This window comes from Aphelocoma coerulescens, chromosome 2, assembly GCF_041296385.1.
Source record: "Aphelocoma coerulescens isolate FSJ_1873_10779 chromosome 2, UR_Acoe_1.0, whole genome shotgun sequence".
In the NCBI taxonomy this organism is placed as follows: Eukaryota; Metazoa; Chordata; class Aves; order Passeriformes; family Corvidae; genus Aphelocoma; species Aphelocoma coerulescens.
In genome coordinates, this window is record NC_091015.1 from 114,295,789 (window position 1) to 114,308,836 (window position 13,048).

The 13,048-nt window shown below is 40.1% G+C and overlaps 1 protein-coding gene across 2 annotated transcripts in view; it reads left to right on the forward strand.

Moving 5' to 3' along the window:
• PIEZO2 (piezo type mechanosensitive ion channel component 2) overlaps positions 1-13,048 on the forward strand; it is a 292,042-nt gene that overhangs the window by 196,592 nt on the left and 82,402 nt on the right. For both annotated transcript variants that reach the window (XM_069004418.1, XM_069004417.1), the window contains exons 10-17: positions 32-70; positions 1,400-1,538; positions 1,868-2,001; positions 4,123-4,359; positions 9,324-9,447; positions 11,011-11,258; positions 11,929-12,077; positions 12,822-12,995. In XM_069004418.1, the coding sequence (XP_068860519.1) occupies positions 32-70; positions 1,400-1,538; positions 1,868-2,001; positions 4,123-4,359; positions 9,324-9,447; positions 11,011-11,258; positions 11,929-12,077; positions 12,822-12,995 (1,244 nt within the window). The remainder of the gene's footprint in view (positions 1-31; positions 71-1,399; positions 1,539-1,867; positions 2,002-4,122; positions 4,360-9,323; positions 9,448-11,010; positions 11,259-11,928; positions 12,078-12,821; positions 12,996-13,048) is intronic.

Here is a 13,048-nt window from a genome sequence, read left to right on the forward strand (position 1 = left end):
TAATAATTTGTCCTTGCATTGCTTTTTGCAGCTTCTGTCAATGACCCAAGATGAATACAAGCCATCGGATGTTAGTATACTACTAGTCTTTGTAATTTTGCAATTCTTCTCAATGTGTGTTAATGCAGATAACACTGATGCATACCAATAAAACTTTAGATGAAATTTGTAAAACTTCTAGATTTTTGGTTAGCCTGACATTTACCTTATAATCTTGATTATCCTAAATGTAATTGTCTTCTGCTTCCTTAATAATTTCCCTGAGAAACCATTGATTGATCACCTGAAATTAAGATGCTTGTAGTAGTACTGACTGGCAAACGATCTTTGCTATTTCATTGGGTTTGAATAAGATATGAAAATATGCTTTCTAATGCAAGCCACCTTTAAATTTGATTTAGTTCCTTTGCTATATTTTTTTATTTCATTCATGTTGGAATGCTGAGGACCTTAAAGCACGACCAACAACACATATGATTTCAATTTACAGATTACAGAAAAGCCAGGTCTTTATTTGAACAGAGAGCAAATGATCCATTTATCTTGACTGCCATAAACCTTAGCAGACTCTGAAATCAGAAACGTCCCCTCTGCTCTGCACACACAGAAGAATGGAGATTCAGATGAATTTTGGGAGCATCTATGACTTAACATAAACATGCCCCACAGTCTGTACTTGGTGCAGCTGCTGGATATGACTGAACATAACCCAGATACTATGCTGAGACAGTTCACAGGCTGTTGCACATGCCTGTGCATAGTTTTGACAAGCAAGATATGCTCCTATCTCACAGCCTGAGCAGAAGTCAGTCTTGAGCGTGTACTGCCGTCACTAACCCATTGCACGTGAATTTCTGCCAGTAGGAAAGACACAAATGATTGTGGTTGCTGGAGCCCTTATCCAAAAAAGCACAAGAGCTGAAATTGAAGTCACCAAAAAAAACCATGAAAGTGTCGAATTAGCACTACCGAGTGACAACAGTGTGGCATCAATAACAATAATTACCACAAGTCGTTTTATTAACAGCAGCAAAAATAGATCTCACCACTAATAATTCAAATTTGAAAGTCATTTATAGCCACTATTTTCATAGCTACTGGAAATAATTAGATGTGAACTGAAAATCCCGATGTAATAGTTTGCCTAAGAAGGAGGATGAATTTTTGGTTAGTTCTATTGGTATAGCATAAAAATCTAACAACAGTTGATTTTGGAAGCTGTTCTGTGCTACTTTTGCATGCAACATGACTATAACATATCACTTTCTTGGAAGTAACTGCAGTTACTTGTTAACCTCTTTTAACATTGGCACTCCAAGAGTAGCAAAAGACAGAAGTAGGAGTCGCAATCTTCTAAGTGCCATGGTAAATGCAGTGCCTCTCTCCCATGTCCTGGCAGGTGCTGCTGGTAACAGTGAACGGGAACCCTGCTGACTATCACACCATCCACCCCGCACTGCCATTAGAAAATGGTCCAGCCAAAGCAGACGTGTACTCCACACCACAGTACAAGTGGGAGCCTTCGGATGGCACGTCAGGTAGGGAATTGCCTAGGAATTGTCCTTAGTTCCATGTGGTTTTCTTGTTCTGTAGCTCCAGTCACTGCCTCTAGCATTTCTTGGCATTTCAGTAAGCTCTTTGGCCTGTTAAAGGTAAATACCTGCTGTCACCTTACACTGATGGATGCCCATATGGCAATTTTGTAAACAGGGATGTAGGTGTATACCATCCAAAATACTTTGTCTACCAAAACAGTGATTTGAAGTAGCTGTCAGAGCGATTGCAAGCAAAATAATTTCAGGAGAGGATGCATGTACTATCTTTAGACCAGCATGGATTGCAAATAAGAATTTCTTCTTCTACTTAGAAAAGGAAGAGGAGGAGGAGGAAGAAGAGGAAGTTACTCAGGAGGAAAAAGAAAATGTTAAATTGCATGCCCTGGTCTCTGTGTTTCAATTTATCATGAAGCAAAGCTACATTTGTGCTCTGATAGCTATGATGGTAAGTACTGGCAAGGAAAAGAATGATGTTGGTTTTACGGAAGTCTTCTCAATGCCTTTCTGAAAGTAATCTCATCGGCTGGTTTTCAGCAAGTCTTTGCATCAGGCTTAGAAAATATCAATATGGTGTCTGCATCATTTTGAGCCCATTTTAGTTTATTAATGCATAATTCCCAGGCCTGTTACAGACCTTTAAATAGGGTGACACGTGGCGCTCTGGTTAAAACACCACATTTCCAGGACTGGGAGCCCCAGGCTTTGTTGTCTGTTGAATATCAGAAAACCACTGGGTTTCAGTTTTCTATTGATTGCCAAGCTTCTGCACAAGCAGGTTTGTCACGTGTTTGCACCACTCAGAAATTTGCCTATAGAATAAAAGTATGTCATGCTGATATAGAAAACTGTAAAAATACAGTTCCTAATTCAGGTGATGCATGCATCCAATTACTCAGGGAAGAAAGGATCTGTAAGCCTGGTTTCCTGTATTGACACAGAAAGATCTCAAGGAAAATACAACTTTGTGCCAAGCCAGATTTTCCTGTTGTTTTACTTTTCACCCTTCTTTCCCTTTTTCATGCCATTGCTTGTTTTTAAGCCTCCTTGTTGAAAATACTTTGAGCTGCATTATACCAAGTTTTCCACATAATGAGTAGATGTCTTTATATATTCCCAATGCAAACTTTGCTTTTACTGTTTTGGAAAAGTTTCAACTATGATGAAATTAACCATAAAGCTTCTTGGCCCAAATTTGCATTAAAAATAGTAAAACAAATTACCTTGGCTGCCTCTTGTTTGCATAAAGTTTCAAACTTTATTTGCTGTCTTTAACAGAAAAAGTTTCCCCCTTAAATAAGGCAGGCTCCTTCTGCAAAATATGGACTTGGGTTGATGCATTCTGAGACATTAGCAAGTAGTTGGTTATTTTCATATTGACAGTAGCTTTTTCTCAGTTTCTTTTAAACTCATGTACTTCTTAGATCATAGAATGGTTTGGGTTGGAAGGGATCTTAAAAGTCATCTAGTTCTAACCCCACTGCCTTGGGCAAAGACACCTTTTACTAGATCAGGTCTGCATTTCCCTTTTAATTAATTTCTAGGGTCATATCTCTCAATATAAAAGGACATCATATATTTGAAGAACTTTATTGTAGTTTAATGCCACCTTCTCTCTTCATGACATATTCCAATTTATGTGACCCAAATTAATTTATTAATTTATTTGTGGTATGCTTTGATGCAAATTCCATTTATACTCTAGCCACAGACAGCTCAATGTAAGCTATTTTCTCGTATGAGAACAGAGTAGCATATTACTGTTTTTCACATACCCTTAAAAGACATAATTTCCAGCGGGGCTAAGCTAACCTGATAGAAATATTCTTAATGTTTAATAATTTTCTATTTAAATTAAAAAGGAATATAAAAGGCTGTATTGAAGGTTATTCCACATTTATAGTAGCATATATACAGCTAAATTTAGTCCTAAATCAATAACACAATGTAGATAAAAAACACTTAAACCCCAAATCCTTTTCTTGAGTGTTTAATAGAGAAGCTTTTGCTAAGTGAATTCTGAAAGCTGTAGAAAACATTCTGTAGCTGTGAGCGTTCGGGTAATCTACCACAGTTACTGTAGACTAAATGTTCTTCAGGTTAGGTGGGTGCTCACCATAGCTTTCCATTTGGAACTGATTCCACAAAAGCTAGAACAGTATGGAGTTAGTGCTGTTTTTGAACGCTGTCAAAGGCCTTGAGTGCAGTACCCATTGATTTGGTTTTGCTATTCCTACTCTGAATTCTTTGCAAGAAGAACTTCTGTGCCCAAACGTTAATCTTTATTTTCCATCTCTTTTAGTTTGGTGTAACGAGAAGCAATGAGTCTGCTTACGAAGTGCAGCTAATGCATAAAGCAGGGTTTGCCCTCAGAGTCCACTTTCTGCATGTTCTCCGAGGGGTTTATTTTAGCTGGCCCAGTAGGTGATTAATATGGGTGAGAGTCTGATGAAAATGAAAATATGCACTATGTAGAGAAGTGTAAATGAAGTGTAACAGGAAATATGCATCTATGTTGTTCCTGAATGGATCTGCGAACATTTTTTCCTCTCCTTCCTCCTTCCACAAGGCGTGGAGCATCACATATCACAGCTGGTTGACTTTTGTGTTACTGATCTGGTCTTGCACATTGTGGATGATTCGGGACCGAAGGAAATACGCCATGATCAGTTCACCATTCATGGTTTTTTATGGAAATTTACTGCTAATATTACAGTATATATGGAGTATTGAGCTCAAGAATGATGAACTTCCTCAAGTATCTGGTTTTTTAAAAAGAAAGGAACCTGGGGAGCTGGCATCAAAGGTAAGTGTAACAAGCAGCTGAGATTTATGACACCCCAAAGTACATTGTGATAAAAATATGGATCTCTTGACATTTCTTTAAGAGTGCATCCACAGTATCCAGTGTAATCACTTTCAGTAGCAATTCTAAAGTAAAGGGCAAGTCATTGGAAAGAGTCTTCAGAAAACTGCTTCTTGCATATTAAGCTAATACTAGAGCAAATGTTTCAGACACCTTTTAGATTTTCATGATAATTCTGTAGAAAATACTTGGCAGATTGAAATTGCTCACTTGTTTGGTTTTATAAACTGGATTCAAAACCAGATGTTATTTGATTTGCTAGATTAACACCCATGGGATGTCAGACTGTCTCTGACTATGATGGCAACTGGAACTGTGCTGTCATTGCAATTACCAGTACTACTCACTCCCTAATGGTTTTGCACAAGCAGCAGCACATAGCTGTGACTGAGTTTTAATTCTTTATCCTTACACCTGAATCAGAATGAGTTGAAATCCATTTTAGGTTAGAACTAAAAGAGTTTGCTGACCCCAGTGCATGACAAAGTTTTTCTTTGATGTCTTAAAAATGCATTTTGTTCTGCAAGTTTGCTCCTGGGAAAGGGACTGAGCACAAATAGGATGTTTTTTCCTAGAGCACCCAAGAGGGGCATCTCAGAGAGTACATCTAGTTGGCACTGCTCCCCTTGTGCTAAGTGGATCACTTCCCCTGTGACTCCTAATCACAATTTAAGTTGATTCTTTATCTCATCTTCCTTGCTGGCAATACCCTTTGGACAACCATTTCTGGGTCTTTAATGCACTTGAAAGTTAGTGAGTGCTGTATTATTTCTCTTGTAAAGCTAGGGCTAGTTTGGTAAGAGGCATAAAACTCAAGGGGGTCTGCAAGAGAAGTTCTACAGCTTTTTTCAATTACTTCATAAATCTCTGAGGAGTTTTAACTGTCTTAATACTTCATTCACTTTGACATTATTTCTTATTAGCTATATCATCAAATATCTTGTCTAAAAACGGTGTCAAGAAAGGAAGCTGTTGTTTATATTTGATGATTTGGCCATATCCATAAAGCCATTAGGCATTTACTGGGTTTTTTTAGGCTGAATAAAATTCACTCCATAACTTTCACAGAACTAGGGAATAGTTGAAGCCAAAAGAGACTTCTGGAGGTCATTTGGTCCAACTCTCAAGCAAGGCCATCTAGACTTGATTGCCCAGGACCATACCTAGATGGCTTTTGAATAACCCCAAGAATGAAAATTCTGTTACATCCCGGGGCAACCTGTGCCACTGCTCAATTACCCTCACAGGAAAAAGATGTGTTTCCTGATGTTCAGAGGGATTCTCCTATGTTTCAGTTTGTGCCCGTTTCCTCTGGCCCTATCACTGGGAACCACTGAAAAGAGTCTGGCTCCAACCTCTTCCCTTCAGATATTTATAGAAATTGAATGAGATTCCCCCTGAGCTTTGTCTTCTTCATAGGAAAGATGCTTCAGTCCCTTCATGGCCATTCAACTGGACTCTCTCCTGTACCTCCATCTCTCTTGTACTGGAGTGCCAAAACAGGGCACAGAACTCAAATCATGGCCTCGTGAGTGCTGAGTAGGGAAGAAGGATCACCTTCCTCAACCTGCTATCAACACCTCCTAATGCAGCCATTAACATTCTTTGCCATAAGGGCACACTGCTGGCTTACTTGCAACTTGTTATCCACCAGGATCCACAGGCTGTCTGCCAAACTATGCTCCGGCTGGTTGGGCCACAACATGTAATGGTGCGTAAGCTGGTTCTTCCTCCCCAGGTGCAGGACTTTGTGGTTCACCTTATTGGATGCCCTGATGTTCCTGTCAGCCCCTTTCTCCAGCCTGTTGAGGTCCCGTTGAATAGCAGCACAGCCCTCTGGTGTATGAGCCATTCCTCCCAGCTGTGCGTTATCAGCAAACTCATTGAGGGTACGCTCTGCCCCATCATCTGGATCGTAAAGAAGATACTGAACAAGACTGGACTCAGTACTGCCCCCTGATCACTGACCTCCAACTAGGCTTTATGCCACTGATCACCACCCTCTGAGCTCAGCTGCTCAGTCAGTTTTCAGTGCACCTCACTGCTCATCCAGCCCACGCTTCATCAGCTTCCCTATGAAGATCTTATGAGAGACAGTTTCTGTCTGGAGTCTAACAAAGAGACAGTATCCACTGCTCTCCTGTCACCTACCAAGTCAGTCATTTTATCATAAATGTTTACCAAGTTGGTCAAGCATGACTTCCCCTGGGTGGATACACTCTGACTATTCCTGATGGTTTTCTCATCCTTCATTTGGCTGGAAAGGTTTTTCAGGATTAGCTCCTCCATCACATTAGAATCACAGAATGATTTGGGGTCAGCGGGGACCTTTCACGATCATCTAGTCCAACCCCACTGCCATGGGCAGGGACATCTTTCACTAGATCTGATTGCTCAAAGCCCCATCCTGCCTGACCTCAGACACTTCCAATGATGGAGCATCCACAACACCTCTAGGAAGCCTTTTCCAACATCTCACCACTATCACCTTCCCTGGGATTGAGGTGAGGTTGTTCAGACTTGATCCTTCATCTTGAAGATGAGTGACATTTGCTTTCCTTCAGCACTTCTCCTGTCACCACATTTGATCAAAGATTATTCAGAGTAGCCTGTACTAGTGACACCAGCCAGCTCCTGGGTACATCCCATCAGGATCCATGCACTTATGTATACCCACTTTCTTTAAATATTCCCTGATCCGTACCTCTGCCATCAAAGGAAGACTCTTCCTCTTCAGAATTTTCTGTGGTCTCCAGGAACTGTGTTTCCTTAAGGCCAGTCTTGCTAGCAAAGACTGAGGCAAAGAAGGCATTTGGTACCTCAGCCTCTTCCGTGCCCTGTGTCACCAGGGTCCTCACCCCAGTCAGCAGCAGGCCTAGATTTTCCATAGCCTTCTTTTTTCTGCTGAGGTATGTACAGAAGCAAATCTTGTTGCTCTCAACATGCCTTGCCAGACTCAGTTTCAGACTTTGACTTTTCTAACCATGTCTCTGCATGCTTGGCCAGTCTCTGCATTCCTCCCAGATTACCTAGTCCATCCTCCATCCCCAGGCAGAGTCTATGCATTCCAACTGTGCTGTTATGTAAATCCCAACTTCACCTCTCCATCTTTCCAGCCTGTGCTTCCTAAAGAGCCTGTAGCTCTGTATTGCAAGTATTCAAGGCATCGGACCCCGTCTCTCTCATCCCAACAAGACCACAGCCCTGCAGAGAGATCTCTAATTGCTTGTGTTTGGTCCCCATGCTGCAGGGCTCTGGTGTGCAGGCACTTCAGAGGGGCACCTGACATGCTGTTCTCCCAGAAAGAGCCTGACAGGTTTCCCTTTAAGGCTGTGTTGAAGTAATTACCTTGCTTATACACAAATGCCTGAGGTGACCCTGCATTAGCCCTGTCTTGCTGATTATGTATTTCCTTTTGTTCATATCATCCCAGGCACCGTTTGCCTTGTCCATCAGTCCCTCTTAAGGGCACTAGTAACTCTGTACCCCCCCTCTATTCCTAATTTAAGGTGCTTTGAATAATGGCTGAACTTAATGAAGACTGAATACTGTATTCTGCAGAAGGAAGACGTGTACTGTTATTCTTTCTGCATGAGTTTCTGCATGCTATGTGTGTTTCCTGGTCTGAACATGAGATAAAATCTATACTGTAAAAGGTGACTGGAAGCTTTTCTTTGGTCTGCGACCCTTCATGGCTTTTCTTAGAGCCAGCTCTAGCTCTGGAAATGCCAAATAGAACAAGGGAGTAAATGTGGCAGGAAGACAGAGCTAATCACTGCAGAAAAAAGTCTGTGTTTTACAATATCAGAGGTTTGTGTTGCAAAAGCCAGAGCTTTAAGAGGTATCTGGGGAAGCTGTGACAAGTCACACAGGCTGACAATCTGCTGCTGTGGCTCAATGTTAGCAGCAGCGTCAATAAAAAAAGCCATCTCCTGGGAGCAATCCTTTTACCCATTAAGGACTTGCACATTAGAAGAAGAATACATTGCACTACTGGTCTTGTCTATTGTGTGGAAAGTACTTGGCTCTTACATGCTTCCTCCTTGAAATTTTGTTCTTCTATCTAAGTAGTGAAATAAGTCTCCTTCTGCACAGAGGAATTAGCAGGAACTTTGTAGAAAGTAAGCATAAAATCAAGTGTGTGACAATAGGCATCATGCTATTTTCTGAATTTTGTCCATCTCTTGGTATTGCAAGCTGTTGAATTTAGCTTTTTGCAAAACACAGAAATGCACTCTTCATTAAAGAGATCTGTTTATTTCAAAGGTATCCTGCTGTTACTGAATTATCATCTCTTGAAGCTCTTAAAAGAATTAAGAGCTATCTCAACTCTTGTAACTGTTGCAAATGCAAGGCATATTCCACTGACTGGGTCTTCAGTAACTGCAAGACATACAAAAATATTGATTTTTAAATTAACTGCTTTTAAGCACCTGAAGTAACAAACCTCCTAAATCAAAATATTTATGATATACAAAACCATGATAATGACAATGTACTCTTGCATGTGCATCTTTCCTGAAAAAAAAAGGTAAAAATGAACAGTAAACCAACAAATGGGAATTATACAAATCCAGGCATAATAAGAAGATCCCTAAGCTTTTAAGAGAGTAGTTAAAAAACGGAATAAAACAGGGTAGAATAGAAGCATATAAATGAATACCTTTACGATATTATAAGAAATGGAAAAGTGCAAATGAAGCAAAGTTGTCTGTAATGCAGGATGTTTCCTAAATAACATAACTTGCCCTAAAATGCACTTTTGACACTGACAATGCCATCTGCCATTTTCTGAGAGATAGAGAAAAAAAAAGCATGCAAAATTTATGAAAACCTATGCTTGTATCAGTAGGACATAGGATATACAATTAGTCTGTTGGTTTTGTTTTGATTTTTGTTTGCAGATTCTTTTCACAATTACTTTCTGGCTACTGCTTAGGCAACACCTCACTGAACAGAAAGCACTTCGGCTAAAAGAAGCTACTTTATCTGAGGTCAAAGTTGGAAGTGAAGAAAATGAAGAAAAAGGTAAAGCCAGATCCAATTTATTCCTTCAGTCATGATAGAAGTTCCAGTTACTGCGTTTCTCTGATGCTGAAAGCAATTAGCAAGGTATCTGTTATTACAAAGATATTACAAAAATCTATGTGCAGCTATCTCATAGATATAAAACACTTTTGAACTTTAGAAATACAAATAAAATGAGAATTCTCTTTACTGGAAGGTAATAAAATGACTCATTTTAGAAAGATCACGGAACTTTCAAATGATCAGTTTGCTGCTGTGTTCCAAACTCAAATCAGGGGAGTAATTGCCCTAAAGTTTAACCACAGGAGATGAATTTACCTAGGAAAAGTTGCTAAATTCCTTGGAAGTTTCATTGGTACATAAACTCTCATATAGACACAGAAGTTAAACTACAAATTTCAGTGGAAAAAATAAACTTTTTTTTTTTCAGTGCAGGGGCTCAAGCACACCTGAGAGAAAAGTTTAGATTCAGCTTATCTAACAACATAGTGACCTGTTCTTTCTTGTGCTACTGGGCACGTGTTTCTCCAAACATTCCTTACCCTCTCTCTCCAGATGTTGAACTGAAAAAGTTCAGTGCACTGAAATGGTAGAAAATGAGCCCTGGAAGCAGTGGTGTAGTTTCCTCTCAATTATAATCCTTGTCTCAGTAAAATATCTGATCAGTGTCAAAGCTAGACTACAAGGATTTTCAAGGCAAGAGCCTGAGAAGGGGGATGATGAGTGGGACAAAAGGAGTGGGCAAGACTTTTGATGGTGAAGTTTCAATACTGTTGTCAGTGGAAAGAAAAGCAGTACAACTGTGAACTATGGTTTTGGCAAGCCCTGTTATCTACATACTTGCACGCGTACTTGCTGCTGGGGGGACACTTACCCTGCCCTCCACAAACCTCACAAGGTTAATAACTGGGGAATCTTGACCTCTTCATAAAGGTAAAGCAGTTAGTCTTTTCTGGCCCAGGTACAGCACAAAAATCTGGATAAGTGGTAGTTTTTTTGAAAAACAACCGTGTTAGTGCAGCAGTTATATTTTTTAAGCTTGCTTGGGTTTATGTTAATGTTTTCCCTTGCTTGTGGTTTTTGGAGGTAAACACAATATTATCTGAAGGACAAAACTCAAGACGGGAGGTTCAAACTTGAGATGAGAGTTTAAACTCAAGATGAGAGGTTTCTGGTGGGGCTGGTGGTTTCTTTGTTTTCCAGTTTAAAAGGTTGCTTACTTGAGAGTATAAGCATTGCCATGGAAAGTGTTTTGGCTATTATCCATTATGCAACCCTTAGGCTCTAGTTTTCCTCTACAACTGCTGGTGTTTCAAAGTGAAGACGGGTGTCTGGTAAGCATGTATATCTATGTGCCCCATGGCTCCAGCAGCAGGTCTAAGATCATATGAAGTTAAAACCCGTTTCCTTGCTCTGGAGCCATGCATGATTAGGAATTATGGTCTCTTGTGAATATTGTGTTTAAGTTTCTATGTTGTGTGCAGAGATTTTACTTTCCACCCATTTAAATTCTTGCTAAAAGTCCCAAGAATAGACAGGCCAAATGTGACTCTGTATTTGCAGAAGAGGAGTCGCAAGAGGGAGAAGTGTCAGAAGAACAGGAAGAGGAGAAGGAAGAGGAGGAGGAGGGAGAAGAGGAGGATGAACAGGACATTATGAAAGTCTTGGGGAATCTGGTGATGGCTATGTTAATCAAGTACTGGATTTACGTCTGTGGGGGCATGTTCTTCTTTGTCAGCTTTGAGGGTACAATTGTCATGTACAAAATCATCTATATGGTACTGTTCCTCTTCTGTGTGGCCCTCTATCAGGTAAGTGAGAACTGTGTTAACTGAATTTTATCCTTGAATAGAATTATTCATACTTTTAGCTTGGTAGTAAAGTAGCTCCAAATAGAATTCATAAACGGTGTATTTGTTCTTTAGTTAGACACAACAGAATAAGACCATTTGAAGGGGTTAAGACTAATTTTCCTCTGGTTTGTGGTTATAGTGACAGGCAAAGTGCACATAAATTAGATACAATGCACACCTCTGCTCTGTCATGCCACTTCACCATAAGCTTTGGAACATTTGTGGAAAATTCTGAGTCTAAGGACGTTCTACATAGCCGCTAGTTTTTGTGGCACTTGATCCACACAGCTTCCATTTCCCAATGACCATGGAGTCCTGCTCCTCCTGGACTTTTATCACCTCATGGTGATGAAACTAAGCGACTGAAGCTATCCCTGACTTTGTTTCTGTGGCCTGTGGCCCATGTCCCATCAGGCATTTTTGCACAAAGGTCTTTACTCGAATGCATTTGCAGGAGTAAAAACTGTATCTCAAAATCTGTGGCTGCTGCTGGGTAATCATTGCTTACTTCAGACCAGCTAGGAAAAATAGTGTTCTTCGTCCTTGTTCGACAGTACAGTGTTGTCAATATTTCTGTCAGTTTCTTTGCCTTCAGCTTGTGTCAGCATCTTCAGTGTGTGATTTTCAGGTACACTACGAATGGTGGAGGAAGATTTTAAAGTACTTCTGGATGTCAGTTGTTGTTTACACGATGTTGGTACTTATCTTCATCTACACATACCAGTTTGAGTCATTCCCTGGGTTGTGGAAGAACATGACAGGCCTGGATGAAAGGAAGTAAGTGGTTTTGATTAATTTTTTTCATTTTTGGATCTCTGAGTTCAGTGTGATGGAAGGATTGGAGAGCAGTCTTCCTTCTTATGGGAGAAAAACATCATGTGGTCGTTCTCAGGCATAGCTGATTTTAGGCTCTGAGTTATTAAGCTGTAGATTTATTGGTGTAATCATAGAAATGAGCAAGACCAAGAGAGGAGCTCAGAGTCATATTTTCTCCAATTGGCTGCTTAGGTCTTTGGATTGCTTCTGTTTTCAATACAGTGCCAATACTTCTCTTCACCACTTTGACCACAGAACAAGATCCAGGAAAAGATTAAGGGTAGATCTGTAGGATGTTTGGAACTGATGAAGGTGGACCTGCTCTCCTGCTAATGAGGAGGACTGGGTTTCTTCATCCTTATAATGAGTTGGTCATTTCTCAAGGGAGCTTACCTTAGAAAGTATATGCAATATGAGTGGATTTCCAGTGCAGGACTTTCAGTCAGAGACAAGTCAGCTGACTCAAGAGATCTGTGGCAGGGTTTGTTTATTTGACTGTACATTTACAGTACCTTTCTATATTACTGAGTCCAAACACAACATGCTTGCATCGTAAAACTTGCTAGTTTAGGAGAATTTTAGAAAACAAAACTACATAACAAGTACCATCCCCTTATTTCCTATTGCAAATGATATATAATAATGTCTCATGGAAAGAATGCTGTGTGTGAAAAGATGCCTTAGTGGAATACCTTTTTTTTCCAGACTAGAAGACCTTGGCTTAAAACAGTTTTCTGTGGCTGATCTATTCACACGCATCTTTATCCCCACCTCCTTCCTACTGGTGTGTATCTTGCACCTTCACTATTTCCATGATCGATTTCTCCAGATCACTGATTTGAAAGCTGTAACCAGCAAACAGGACAACACTATTTACAGGTAAAGAAGCAAAATAGATGGAACTATCGATTATCTGTATGGAAATGCTGTTT